This window comes from Aquarana catesbeiana, linkage group LG04 (assembly GCF_042186555.1).
Source record: "Aquarana catesbeiana isolate 2022-GZ linkage group LG04, ASM4218655v1, whole genome shotgun sequence".
Taxonomy (NCBI): Eukaryota; Metazoa; Chordata; class Amphibia; order Anura; family Ranidae; genus Aquarana; species Aquarana catesbeiana.
Window position 1 is genome coordinate 566,501,507 of NC_133327.1, and position 15,653 is coordinate 566,517,159.

A 15,653-nucleotide genomic window follows, 5' to 3' on the forward strand; every position below is an offset into this window, starting at 1 on the left:
CACCTCTCCTGGACGAGGGTTTTTTTCTTTTTGTGGACTCTACTATTATGTTTTGGACTATTACACATATTGTTTTTTTATATACATTTTTTCACACGCACTTGTGAACAAAGTTTGTTTTTTGATCGATTGATTTTGCTTATGTATCTACTGACTGATATGATGTCATTTGGTGGGTTCTTATTTATATTTTTTTATATGTCACATTTATATATATAGCGCTGCACTTTGCTGTTTACCAAAATTGTGATATAGTGATAAATTCTTTCCTCAATATAATGATATCAGTGGATATAAACCATTAAAGTCCATCACATAATCCAAAAGACATTATATCAATGTTAAAGTGATAAGAGTGTCCAAACACCAGCAGATCCTTAGGTGAAAAAAGGGTGGTGTCCTTTCAATTAACGATAGGTGTAACACCTTGTGCTTCCCAAGGGACAGATAAGACAAAAATATCTTCTTACCAGACAGATATTAAGACCTTTCAAGGCCTGTATACGCGCTAGTGAGTATTCACCCCTCACTTTAGGTAAAAACCAGCTTAATTGTTCAGCCTGTAAAGGGACGCCCATGATGCATATAACAGTCTCATAGGAGCCTCAGACCAAGACAAGCTTACAATTAAAATTATGAAGTTTATTGTACAGTAACAAAATCTCTCATTAAAATCAGTTTACTTACACTATTCCATATTGGATAAAAAAATCTTGTTTAAAGGAGAATTAGATTTCTTTTCTCAGAAAAAGTCCTGCTTACAATAAATAAACGAATGATTCAACATTACATATATTCAGATGGGCATATTCAGTTATTTCTTTCTGCAAGCTCAACGCATTTCCTGAAATCTATCCACTTCATCAGAAGCTTAATAACAACAGGATATATAAATATTTTTCTGAGTGTACACCAACATGGAGAAGAGCAAACCAGGACCCCAACAGGGAAGTAAAACCAAGGGGTAAACCTCAACCAAGGAAACAATGCTCAGGAAGAACCTACACAGGTAGAATAGATTGCGGATGGACCAAACTAGCAGCATTATAAAATAATTTTATGTAAACATAGACATCTGATAAAAGTTTCTCTCAATGTGCTTTCAAGAGCCCACAAATCAGAGTCTCTGTAGGACCACTTAGAATTCTAGTGAAGTCTAAAGCCAAAAAATCAAGCTCTCATCAGTAGTTGACACATTCCATAATTCCTGTATGTAAGTTCATACCGCCGCCATATTGAAGGAGACAGAGATGTGCAAGAAGGCTCTGATGGGGACACAGATGTGCAAGGAGGCTCTGATGGGAACAAAGATGTCCGGAAAGTCTCTTATGGGGACACAGATGTGCGGAAAGGTTCTGATAGGGATTACAAAAAACTGTAAAACATATGCATTTATTAAAATTTTAGTAATTCATTTCTAAATAACTGATTTTTTGGGGGGCTGCAAATTCTATGTGGCTCTTGTACTCAAAAGTTTGGAGACCACTGCTCTTCAGTAAGGAGCTGTTAGGCCCCTTTCACACTGGGGCGGGGGCAGCGTCGGTGGTAAAACGCTGCTATTGTTAGCGGCGCTTTACCGTCGGTATTCGGCCACTAGCGGGGCGGTTTCCCCCCACAGCTAGCGGCCGAGAAAGGGTTAAGAACCACCACAAAGCGCCTCTGCAGAGACGCTTTGCCGGCGGTAAAGCCGCAGTGTCCCATTGATTTCAATGGGCAGGAGCAGTGGAGGAGCAGTGTGTTCACCGCTCCAAAGATGCTGCTAGCAGGACTTTTTTACCATCCTGCCAGCGCACCGCTCCAATGTGAAAGCCCTCGGGGCTTTCACATTGGAGACAAGGCAGCGGCACTTTCAGGTCGGTTTGCAGGCGCTTTTTTTAGCGCAATAGCGCTTGCAAATTGCCCCAGTGTGAAAGGGGCCTTAAACTGTGGAAGTGCAGCTTGTGAGGCAGGTCATACGCCTGAAAGCCAAGAGCCCCCTTAAAGAGGCAGTGCTCCTGTGCAAAAGTGCTCAGGTTTGTGTAGAAGAGTAACTATGAAGATGTGGCATGTAAAGCACATAGCTCAAGTAAAATGAGACTGGATGTCACCACCTGTGCAAGCAGATGGCCAGGCATCAAAATCTGCCAGTTTGGGAGTCTGCCATAGACTGGGGTAAGTGGCATTTGGCAGCTTTGACCTCAGCTCCAGAGAGAGTGAAGCCAGCAGGTCGTGCTATGGAAAGGCTGATGGTCCAGGCACAGGTGATGGGTACTGTTGCCCATGGCACTGAGGGTGCGATTTGTACTGCTGACTTCATATCATGGAGAGTGCCAAACCAGGATCATGGCAAGAGGCATTATGAGGAGTGGATGCAGCTGGTCTGATCTAAATAACTTAATGGGGTGGAGTACCAAACTGATAGTGTTCCTGGTACCTGGAACAGCTCGTTGACACTGAGCCTGAGAGATTGATGGTGAATAACGCACCCGGCAGTGCTCTAAGAGAGCATCAGGCTGTGGTGTCGACTTCTTCTAGCTGGAATGAGGCCCCTTTAAGAAACACAACCTCTAGGGCTTCAGTAAAGGAGTCTCTCCTGACATCTCCAATAACATGAAGGTCTCCAGGAAGGTCTTGAGATATGGAGTCGGAGGTGCCTTTTTGTTACCGATATGTTCAAGGAAATGCTTGAACTCTTAAATGTACAGCCTCGGTCAGGTAAGCTGGTACTGTGGAGTACCCCTATTAAGGTATTGCAGGCTGTATTGGACAAATATGGTCAAAACTGGAACTGTCTGATACAGTGGCTATTAATGTATTTGAAAGTTGCCCAGGGGTAGGCAACCTGGGGCTCTCCAGCTGCTGCAGAACTACAAGTCCCATCATGCCTCTGGGAGTAATTGTAACTGCCAGTCTTGCAATGCCTCATGGAAAATGTAGTTCCACAACAGCTGGAGGGCCCTAGGTTGCCTACCCCCTGCTCTAGAGAATTGTTGCATAAGCCTAAGGTGTGTGTATATATATATATATATATATATATATATATATATTGTAGATACTAACCTGGTGGTGCTGGTGCTGCATCTGGGCTAGCTTTAATGACAGTATTTTGTAAGTTATTTAGTCGGCTTTTCATGATTCGGATTCCTTCTGCAAACCTTGTTTCTTGTCCTTTTAAGAACTGTTGCATCTGTCGAATGGCAGCTAAGAGTTGCTGCTTGTTGAGGCAGTTCTGTGATCAAAAAAAGCATTTTAGAACAGTATACTATATCATACTGACACGTGAAGTTTTTTAAAGAAAATATATTAGCAAGCAAAAAAGACATACAACAGCTGATTATATTAAATAATATATTTTCACAAGTTACGTCAGTCTGAATTAATGCTAAGCTTGCCACACACCACATGCTTTGGTCTATCATATTAAAAAAAATTAGCAACAGCTATTTAGTGTGAGGATCTGCCCAACCAAAGGCATTTAAATTATACAGAAAAAACATCACATTACACAGCTGGTGAATTTTATTAATGTTACAGATCAAATAATGCCTAAGTGGTTAGCTTTCTAGCAATACTCTTGAAGTGGCCACTATTAGTATCTCCGAGCAACGTTCAACCTGACAGCATTTTGCAAAGTTACTCTCTGTATGTAAAAGGCACTAAAATTAATTATTTTCATCCAACTTTTCAATTCTTTCATTCACCCAATATTATACATCACATTTGTCAAATTTGCTTAAATAAAGTAAATAAATAATAATAAAAAAAATAAAGTAAAATGTGCAATGACTATGTGGAAAAAGACAGTAACTCATGGTGGCCAAATAAATGTTTGAGATGATTACAGTGCACAGTGAAAACTGCGCTGATTTGTTACTGCACTTTGCCTTTTGATGAAATTATGCTCTTAAGTTTGGAAATGAACCTGTGTTTGCCCATGCAAAGAAAAGCAACAAGTTAGTTTTGATAGCAGCCTCAACAGCTGCTTGCTCTGCTGGCCAGGTTTTCCAGGGCTTGTCTGAAGAGTACCGCCCTCTGCTGGACAAAACATATAAAAATGGAACTGAATCTAGGTCAAGAGCTTTTTGAGGACTGAACTGCTAAGATGTAAGCTGCCACTCTGCTGGGATACCAACCCTTGTTGGAGCCCCGTTGAGATTCCAAGGAGTATGGACTTATGCTGTCTGTCATGGATTTACTACCCATTGTGGATTATTGCTACCAAATTAAGAATTTACTGCCAGTAATGGATTATTGCCTTGCAAAGGACTTTTGATGGACTTTACTACCTAATTAGGTATGGCTACCTCTTGGGCACTACAACAGGGGCACTTACAGAACTTTGTCAGGAATGTGCATTGGAGATTTCTTGGAAAACCGTTTCTTTGTTACTTTAACTACTTTAGTAAAAGAACTCTGTTGTTCAGTTCAACTGCTTGGTCTGAAGTCATGAAAAGGGTGCATGCATGCCATATCAAAAGAACAGGGCTAAATCAAGGGGATGAGATAAGTTAGAGATGATACAGTGCAGAGGTCTAACAAGCAGAGAAGCTGTCCTAGGGAGGCTATATTGCCATTGGTAAAGACTGCCGCACTTGTGTCAAATGCATAAGCAGCCAACCAGCCAGAAGGCAGGTGACATGGCATGGGAGATGGTGACTCTAGTAATGAAGGATGTTGATGCATGGCCCTTTTACCAGTGACCAGTTCCTTACATACTGGAACTGTCCTTGCGGCACGGAGTTCCTAGGGACCTAGCAAAGGGAGGAGAACAAGCACGGGTTTATGAGTACTGAGCTTCCTATATCCACTAACAACATATGGATCATAGTCACTAGAAGAAGGTGATGGGACTGCTGGGTTGGTAGAGACTGGTACAGGCTCCACAGTACCAGCTCAGAAATGCCACACACCTGGGGAGAGATAAAGTTTAACAGAAGTGTGTCCATAGATTACAGCTGTCGGCTAATTGCCAGCTCCTATCTCTCCACAGTGACTCACCTGTTGATGATATCCTGCTCGTCAGTCCTGCCTACTTAAGCCGTCCAGCCCAGATGTTCTCTGCCTTCGCCTTGGACAACATCACAGAGACTATCTCCTGCGTTGCTGTTAAAGACTTGCTTGGCTGACATTCCTTCTGGCTCCAGATACTGCTTGCTGTTCCACTATGGTGATCTCTGGCTTCCTGGCTTTCTGGCTTGTCTGACTATCCGTTACGGTTACCGAACTTTGGCTATGTTTTGACTAAGTTTGTTCTATTTACTTTTAATATTAAACAAGTGTGATTTAACTGTACTTCTGTCTCGGTCTGATTCATGGTTTCTGACAGAGTCTTCATGTGTGTTTTCGAAGGAGACTTTGCATGGTAAAAGTATATCACTAATATCTGAGGAACCTGCCCCATAAAGTCTCCTAAATGTTATGACAAAAAAAAGCTAAAATTTTATTTATAGGAGTGGTAATGTTAAGTCTGATGTATTGCATGCTATTCAATGGTGCCGTCTATTGGAAAGCCATTGTAGCACCCATTGGTTGAAGTTATAAGACACATGGAGTACGCTTCAGTAGACTGTTCTTCGATGCCATTTTAAGACTAGCAGGATATTTAAAAAAAAAAAAGCAAGCTAAAACTCAGTGACAAGCTTAGTAGTTCATAGAAACAATTCCCTTCTATTGCTCTGTAGTCTACTATAGACAAATGAAATATACATTTCATGCACATTATTGAAAATTTATTACCTGTGCTGTTATCACAGGCACAGACACAATATAGTATAGAACCCTCAGCAAAGCAGAGATGTCAACCTGGGTCAACAATAAAGGGTGATAAGGAAAAGACACATTCCGTGTCAATAACTGCTAAATTTCTTAAGGGACGAGGCTAATGTGCACTGTAAAAACTCAACCTAAGAATGTGCACAGTAAAAAAAAGATAATAAGTAGATATGGGAGGTTGTACAATTGTACAATTAAAAACAGGTAAGAAAAACCCAGGAAAATACAGAAAAACAATACCTGCTTGTGTTCCCATCTGCATCAGATTACAGAGCTGCTGCAGGTAGCACTTTCTTTATCACATTAGCTTTAGGAAGCTTTTATCACATCATCTTATCAAACACACTGCAAGACCTTTATGAGTCATAACACTACAAATGCCAACTTTGAAGAAGGGAACATTTTTAAATATATTTTATTATAACATTTAAAATATGAAAGGAGTCTAGGATTTTGTCCTGTTTTGATGGGTTGGTTAAATATAAGGCAAGTATTAGATGACTGCAGATTGTTAGCATTGTCAGTAAAGAGGTTTTTATCTAGGTTTATTGAATAACTGGTTCCACCTGCTATTGGTTTTGGTTTCAGATGCCATGCATGATATAGCTCTGGGTGGCCCTTGTCCATCTGGCCTATATGTCAGATATGAAAAGAAGATCACAGAACTTAAGTAATGAAAACAGACTAAGATAACACATTTCTTCAGTAGCAAAAAGCTCATCACTTTCATGGCTTATCATTATAATTCCTCCGCCATGTGTTTTTTTTTTTAGATACCCAGCTACCTCCACTAAATTCTAAGCCTGGGATAGATTAGAAAGAAAAATGGCCACAGGCACTGCTATGTTGCTGCTTAGTCTGATAACAAAGGGGTGACTGGTTCAATTAGTGCTCATAAAGGCCATTAACATCTACTTAAAGTGTATGTAAATACAAAATATATTTTTCTCTATGTTTGGCATTTTGAAACACAGTATACAGTTTGTTTTTTTACACTATACCTAAAGACAAAAAAAAACATTTCCTGATGAAAAGCCTCACCATCAGGCACACAGACAAAAGTAAAACAAAAATTAGTAGAGTAAGTGCTATGAACATTGTGACAACCATCAGGATAATGTGCATGCTACTAAGTGTGCACATGCTGTCCTAGTAAGCTGTGTCCTACACGCGCAATGTTGTCCACGAGCACATGCACATCACAGCCTACATGTGGGCATGTCCACTGGTGCCAAGTGAGTTATTTAAACCCGAGCTCTGCACAGAATTATTTGTGAATGGTCTTTCAGGCTTGTGCTCCTGATCTTGAAATGAAGCCAACCATAGATAGATCGAAATTCGGCCAGTTCAGTCGGAACCAGACACATTTTGGTCCATCTATGGGCAGGCTGGTTGCACTGTAGTCGATCTATCAATCAAATTCAGTACAACCAGCCTGTCTGATTTTTTTGTTCAATCACTGCCGGTGGCTACAGCCTCCAGCAGTAATCATTGTATTCCGATGGCTTGGAAACCTCTCGGTGTCAGAATACAATAGCGCAGTGGGAGGGATTCTCCCATCAACGCTGACTGTGTTGATGGGGAAATCAAACAATTTTCTTTCCTTCAACCCATGTTTGAAGGAAACACAATTGCATAATGTATGACTTCCTTTACAGTGATCTTGGTATTGACCCAGCTTTCACCTGTCCTCTTTTGGATTATCCTTGTCTGCCTATGTTTGCTGCCCATCTTTGTCACGGAACTCGGCCTGGATTTCTGACCAAGATTCCGCCCATCGACTTTATACCTTGCTGCCTGCACGATAACAACCTCTGTCTATTCCTAACTCTGAAACTGTCTCTTATTCAGTGCCTTCTTGCTCACCCGTTACTGGACCAGGCTTGTGTCTCAACTGCCCTTATACCTGAGCTTGATGTATTCACAGTGTACCTCCAAATTTACCTCTGCTCATCTGATGCCAGAGCTCCCAAGTTCCAGTCTTCAGAGTCTGTGCCCTGGCACTTGGGCCTTTCCGTCACCCCTTCAGACCATGTCTCAACTCCCAGGAGTGGTGCATGGACAGGAACTGTGCAAAAGGCCACCCTCTTCATCTCGGGCGCTGCCCGTTCCTTCCAGTTCTGGTACTGCCCTCATTTTTTGTGGCACAAGAAGTGTGGGAAAATTTCCTCAATAGAGTACTAGACAGAACCTAACCTAAATTTAATTTTTTTTCCTGGTCTATCAAAAATTGAAAAAAAAATGGCTGGAGTAAGTGTTTATCACATGTAGGTTTTGACAAAGAAGGCAAGGTCAATATGCATTTATGGTCATTTTATGACTTATAAGGTAAACTGCCACCCACAGATATACCAAGGCTAAAAAACATATATCAATGCTATCTCCTATAGTGAGACCTATTTGTAACTCGTCACTTCAGTGTCTACTTACCTATTGGAGTGTGCATCTGCCATCCAATGTACTGTACATAAACTACAAAATCAACAAAGTCAAATATCATAACTCAACCTCACTTAGATCTATAATGTAACAACACGTAGTTTAAAAATATATATATCTAAAATGTACAGTTATAGATTGTATAATATTAACTCCACAAAATACAGTTTAAACATTTAACTTGTAAAATCATATATCCTGAATGAAACCTATCAAAAAAGTTGCGTGCATCTTTCTAGTTGTCCAATGTTATTGTTTTGATTGGATGCCTCTGAATCACATAACCTCTAATGTGCATCTGAAAGGTAGTATTTATAATCACTTTCAGACAACGCAATCATCGAGCCTAACAGCCTAATTAGCACATTGACGAAATACCCTGGACATAAACCTGTTTACAATGTATCACTTTGTGCACCAGCTAGCTTGTGGTATCAAACCAGCCATTGAACCCTGACAAGAAAACATTCATGGTATGCAGCATACACTAGTCACCCTTCTTCAGTCTTGTCTCATTAGCTTGTTACAGAAAGGCCAGATTAGCGGTGAGGTAAGAGCTTACCGCAGATGTGACCTGTAACCTTTCCATTCACACCGCTGCCAGTAAACCACACAAACTCTCTAATTTCACAGCAAAATGATGGATTCAGCAACAAGTATGCAAAACATGTTTAGCAGTTGATTTACTATATTTAATAAAGTGTGCCCATAGCAACACATTCTGAGCCTTAGGCCCCTTGCAGTTTGAGCATCTACTTTTTCAGACGTTTTTTTAATGTGTTTTCGCGCATATGTGTTTGCGCAAATTCGAGCAAATTCAAGCACATTCCTGCGCATGCATGGTAGCTTGTTCTCGCATTGACAATGTCCATGGACAAATCTGCATGCATTTGCGTGCATGAGGCATAAATTACTGACCAAAAAATGCAGATTTTTCTATTTATTTTTTTTTACTGAAGAATACACGGCGCTTGTTTATGTGCCTGTGTGCATAGGCACATTACAATTAATGGGCTGTATTTTAGCTCAGTATAAACATAAGCTGTACTGAGCTTTTTCAAGCTGCAGTGTGCAAGAGGCCTAAAATCTGAACTCCAGGATGACCATGAGTTTCTATTATAAACTACTGTTCCCAATGTTCGATCAAATAGCCAAAAATTATTTAAATTGCTTACAGCATTTCTGAAATTAAGATGTTACGTTGCCGTGACATAACTATAAGCCTCCCATACTTTCATTAATGTCTGGCAGCCTTGTGCAATACATCATGTTACCCTTGGATCTGGCTGTTAGCCAGTGTTGGTACAACAAGCTTTCCCCACCCTTTGTCTCAAGGCACTTTATGTGGTATGCATCCTTTCAAATAAATGACCGAGCGATTTATTATTGGAGAGATAAGTTGTTTTAAGTTATTTATGAATTAAATGTGTAGCACCCTGGTGTTTAATACATTTAATTTGTCAGGTATGAATCATCCTGGCTGATTGTTAGAAGATCCCCTGATTCCTCTCTAACTCTGGATTGCTGTACCTTTTCTCTTCTGCCAGTAGGTGGCACTTGCTGGTGGCATTAGATTGACAGGGGTGTAGCAAGGTCAGACTTTGGATGGATGGGGTGTCTCAGCCAATTGGCAGGGGCTTCTTTGGTCCCTTGGCCTGCTGGGAGAGCTTATTTATTTGGGTGGAGTCAGGTGATCGGGGTTCTGTGCCACCTGGACGGCTATCTGGGTGGACGTGTGTTATGTCGCCCTGGGCTGCTAGGTCGGAAGCCTGAGGCCTATCCCGGGGACACCTGGCTGCTAGGCTGCCTGAGGCCTATCTAGGAGCAAGAGAAGCAGCGTAGGGTTGGGACTGCAGGATTGGAGTCCAACCAAGTTGTGAAGGTTCAGCTGGATGGGGAACTAGTTGTGGTTGAAGGTAGAGGGGAAGCTGTCGCCACTTAGGGGCCATCCACCTTGTTACTGGAGACTACAGTGAGTAAGCTGGAGCCAGTACCAGAGCAGTCTTCTCACCAGCCGGGGATGGTAAAGAAGAGGGAAAGCTTCAGCGGGTGCCAAGCCAGGGACCCAGCAGGACAACAGGGGTGATGCTTGAGGAGCATCGAGTACCAAGCTAGGGACCCAGCAGGATAGCGGGGGTGACGCTTGAGAAGTATACAGCGTGCTAGTTGTGGAAGAGCTCAGGAGATTCAGTGGTGATTGGATCTGGAGGTCTAGTGAGAGACTGGGAGCTCAGTGAGTGAAGATCTACAATGAGAGACTGTAATGTAAGAGAAGAACTATTCTGTGTTGCCAATAGTTAAGTACAACTACCCTTAGTGACTGTTACAAGATTTGTTGTCATAGGAGACAGCGGTCCTACCTATACAGAAGTGTTATCCGGCTGGAGGCTTTCCACTGTATAGCTGTCTACCTATAGAAGTCTCGGAGTCTGTCAATTATCATTGCAGCTAGGGTTAGGGTGTCCTGGCCCTAAAGCTCTCCCCCACAGTTCTGTTAAGAGGCAATAAATCTCTTTTGCATCCAAAAAAGTGTCTGGCGCCCATCACTGCACTTGCAACACACCAACCATGCCTGGTAACCCACTCTTCAAAGACAGATGTCAGCTATCCCTGACTCTGGAGGTCACCATTAGGCCTTTTGGAGGTCTGGGACCTTGCTACATATGAATTTAGATTATGTTTAATAAATTATTTATATCAATAAATGTGCAGTGGCCAAAAATTTTGCCAAAAAATAGTGTGTGTGTCTCTTTATTTATTATATAAATATAGATGTATTCGAGGGAGGGACAAAGGTGTGGCCTGCATTCCCATTACATTTCCCATTATTTCCCCTCCTTTTCTCTGTCAAGAAACTGCCTACAAAACCATGCAATGCTGACATTTACCCACCTGAAACATTGACATTTGCATATGCTACCCACCAAAAATTACACATGTGCATGGGCAGGGCGGATCGGGGAGCATTGCAAAACAGATCCACCCACCCTAAATCCTCACCTTGTAAAACAACCCATTCAGATTGTAAGCTCTAATGAGGAGGGCCCTCTGATTGCTCCTGTATTGTATTGGAATTGGAATTGCACCTGAACCCATGTGAAGTCGCACTGGACATTATCCATAAAATCGCACTAAAAACCTTAGTGAAATCGCACCGCATAAGTGTGAACCTAGGCGAAAGCGGGGTGACTGGCAGGAACACCAGAGATTTCACACAAAGAAAGCAATACAAAGAGAACATGCTAGGTTTTCATACAAGTACATGGTACAGCAGACACATATCAGGAATATGAAATGTTGGGTTTACATATACTATATTACCAAAAGTATTTGGACACCTACCTTTACAAGCACATAAACTTTAATGGCATCCCAGTCTGAGTTTCCCTACCCTTTGCAGCTATAACAGCTTCAACTCTTCTGGGAAGGCTGTCCACAAGGTTTAGGAGTGTGTCTATGGGAATGTGTGATCGTTCTTCCAGAAGTGCATTTGTGAAGTCAGGCACTGATGTTGGACGAGAAGGCCTGGCTCGCAGTCTCTGCTCTTATTCATCCCAAAGATGTGCTATCGGGTTGAGGTCAGGACTCTGTGAGATAGCTTGACAGGTAAAGCAACTTCTATGTATGTATTTTAACTTTATGATTATTGTAAATCTGCCTACAAACAGCAGATGGCCATTTATGCATTACAGGGCATTCAGTAACACAACTGCTCTTCAGCACATCCCTAGCCAAGTTACTTAAAGCTTAAAGACTTTAATACAAAATACCTGGAACTTTGGGAGGTGTAGTTTGAGACAGTAACCATAATAATGAGATGCTGTCCTTCTAAACTACAAATCTCTATGGCCTGTGTGAGACAGGAGGAGCCAAGAGGGCTTTACATTCTTGGCCGTAAAAAGCCCGCTCTCTTGGCACCATGGGCATCCGAGCAGACCAGAGCTGTTGGAACAAGCCAGTTAAGAGAGCCTGACAGTAGGCCCAAGTCACAGAGGTCGAAAACACTATTCATACAGTTCACAGACAAAGGCTGCTGCTGTGAGATCGTTTCATTCGCTGGACCCGCCACACCCTCTTTAGCCAAGAGATCTGTGTATCCTCTAGATCTGCTGAACTCTCAATCGAGTCACTACCACTACAGAACCAGCTAGAGGGGAAGTCCATCCAGTCCAACCTGTGTGTGTGTGTGTGTGTGTACTTTTATATCAATATTACAATGTATATCCCTGTATGTTTTGGTCTAATAGTTTTTTTGAAATTATCTATGTTCCCTGCTGAAACCACTGCTTGTGGAAGGCTTCATCGTTTCATAAGGAGTTGGTGAGCAGGCCGCCAGCCCACCCACACTTAATACCAGACATACCACTGAGAGCAGAATACCGACCACTCCTAACTTGTGCTCAGATTTCTTCAATTGATATTTCTATTGCTTGACTTCCCTTCACATACTGCCATCACAGGGTGCTGTTATATTACAGTTTACCATGCACCCAGGGCTGACAAGTGTTTGCACTGCCTAGATAAAATTGTACCTTCACTGCCTGTAGGATCTAAAGAGCACCTCCAGTGCACCAACAGTTATCTATAGGGCCACAATGTTAGCCGGTGAAGATCCATCTTAAAGACTGCCCACCTCACTAAATTATAATTCCCTTTCCTTGGTTGTTTATGTTGTCTCCCCACAAGTTTAGGCCTAGCACAGCCGCTTTTAGGACACAAGGGCAAGGTAACGCGGTATATGAGTGTTTCGCAAGACGAGCTATATTTTTCTTTAAATTCTGACTTGATTTGTGAGCGCTGTCTCGCAAGACGAGCAGGACTCAAGCCACTGGTGTATGTATTACCGTATGTGGCCAGAGGTCGGGGGGCTCTGGAAAACTCGGAGAGGCTCGGAGACACTCGGCGACTCTCCCAGCTGGGTGGGGCGGGCGTAACGTGCGTCGGAGCACCTGAAAGTGTCAACAGTTGTCGAGTGTCTCCGAGCATCTCCAGTGCCCCCGCACCTCTGGCCACATACAGTACAACATACACCAGTGCCCCCGTACCTCTGGCCACATACAATACTGCATACACCAGCAGGGTGGAACGAATCCTCTGAGTTTCCATTATTTCTTATGGGGAAACTCGCTTTGATATACGAGTGCTTTGGATTACAAGCATGCTTCTGGAACGAATTATGCTTGTAATCCAAGTTATTACTGTAGTTCTGTTTCTTGTTAAATAGGATCCATTCATTGCCTGCCTAGTACCCTGGGTGGTATCACTACTGTTTTTGCTGATTTGGGGCTTTTACACCATTTATGCCTGCCCTTCATCCCTATCGATTGCTAACTATCTAGTAGGCTGAATTGTGTAAATGTAAAAAAAAATTTCTTGCATTTGTCTAATACCCATCTTTTCCAAATTATAACCAATACGTTCACGGTTGCCCATGGTTTTGTCATTCAAGATAGTGGTGGTACTGGGTGTTAAGGAATCTGTGTGTGTATTTACACCTTTATCTAGTAGCCTGGTGTGTCAGTCGTGTTGAGGCCTGTGAAAGGTAGTGGCAGACAAGACAGGACCATCTTTATTAGTGGCTCCTTCAGAGGTAACGGTACACATAATATATGAAGTTCTGATGCAGGCACTACTCTAACCCCTTAATGCCTGAAGGTAAAACAACTCCTAATACCTGAATGCAGTTATGCAATTTATTATCATAGTAAAACCGGCCTAAAATGTTAAATAAAACTACTGTATTTCTTGTTATTACCATGACCCAATAAAAAAACCCAAAATAAATTCTTCTACTGCAGAAGTTTGCGGCAATACAATATATGCGCATATTATGCTACTTTGTTGATTTACACGTAGTAGGGCCAAGAAACAATAGTGCACATTATTTTTTATCTAAACAGTTTGACACAAACACAAAATGTAAAACTTTTTTTTTATCCCACCTAAAACATATTGACCCTAACTTTTGACACTGAGCCTGACCCTGACACTAACTAGAGCAATCCTTTAATTTAGTTATATTATCTTATTTTAGTTATTTTGAAAATGAAAGACAAAATCTGATTAACTGATATACACAGCTGCTCCAGTCTTACTTTTTCTCCATTCAGAAGCAGAAAGAAAGTACAAGGGTGGGTTTTACCGAGTGATCATTGTGTTAGCCAGTCACAGGCTCAAAGTGATCATTTGATCGGGAACCAGACCTTCCATCTCCCGATCATTAGTATGAGAACCGGAGATGCTGTTGCACATATATGCGGCACCTTGGAAGAAGGCCACCTCTGTGACACCACATATATATATATAAGGCAGCATTGAGTGGTTAAAAACTTATCATTGGAAAGTTCTGTTTACATTTGCTGGATGCTTACACATTAGAAGTCACACAGCCTTAAAGTGTATGTAAAGTCAAACTTTTTTCTTAATTTTAGGATAGAGTAGGGGACGGTTAGAAATTCAGATTTATATTGCTACCGTGAGTAATGAGAATTTAAATTGAAGCACCACACAACTTCTAAAGGTCCAGATACAACTTTATTCCATTAAAAGTTAGGGGTGAAATCCAAAAAGTATCCAGTGCATTTTGGGGGTCCAAGTACAACCCTTTCATAAGGGCTAGAAAGAACTTCAGAACATCTCTATATCGATCTGATATCAAAACAATGTCCCCTCCAGGGGGTCATAATTAAAACGAAATAGTCAATAATAATGGGAGAGATTTATATTGCTGGAAGGGCAGTTGAATGGCACTGGGTCCCTAAAATTTTTAATGTTTCCACCATGGTGATGTGGAAGTTGTAGTGATGTGCAGCATTTTAACATTGGGCTGTCCTTTCTCCAAAAAGGACTTCCATGGCTACTGTGGACTTGTACAGGACTTGTACTGAAAGACATTAGGACTGGAAAACCACAACAGTGTGTTGACATCCAAAATGAGTGTGTAGCGCTGGTAGATTTACAAGCTATCATATATTAGGTAAATTTAGTAACTTGTTCGTTAAATAGGTTAGGTTTGCCTCTGTTTCAGCTTGGCTGACGTTGTGTGTTTCCATACTGACCGGTGGATGTCGCTGTTATCACTGGCCGGTGTTGGAGGGGCAATGTGTCGAGGCGTATGGATGCTCTTCTGTCCCGGGGACAATTCGTTGGAGGTGGTCCTCCGAGTTGCATTCTGGGCGAGGGTATTTATGGGACAGACGCCATATTAGGGGGTTAGTTTTACAGCCACCTACTGGCCCTCCTGGCCGACAGGTATGCGTTAGAGAGCAATCTCATGGTCCTCCGTTCCGGAGGCCCACGCCGCTGCGGCGTAGGGGTGGGCCCAGAAGCTAGTCTGGGGCCTACCACAGCAGCCGAGGAATGAAGGGAAGAAGCTGGACAACCGAGGAGATCCCAGGGGAGGACCTGTCATGGAAGGATCATGCAGCGTGCTGGTCTGGAGAGGGGCCTGGTGACTCGGTTGG

General features: G+C 42.2%; 1 protein-coding gene across 1 annotated transcript in view; it reads right to left on the reverse strand.

Annotated features, from left to right (window-relative positions):
• The window catches only part of FBLN7 (fibulin 7), a 182,505-nt gene that overhangs the window by 64,886 nt on the left and 101,966 nt on the right, over positions 1–15,653 (reverse strand). Inside the window, exon 2 of the mRNA XM_073628039.1 lies at positions 3,040–3,208. Within this exon, the coding sequence (XP_073484140.1) occupies positions 3,040–3,208 (169 nt within the window). The remainder of the gene's footprint in view (positions 1–3,039; positions 3,209–15,653) is intronic.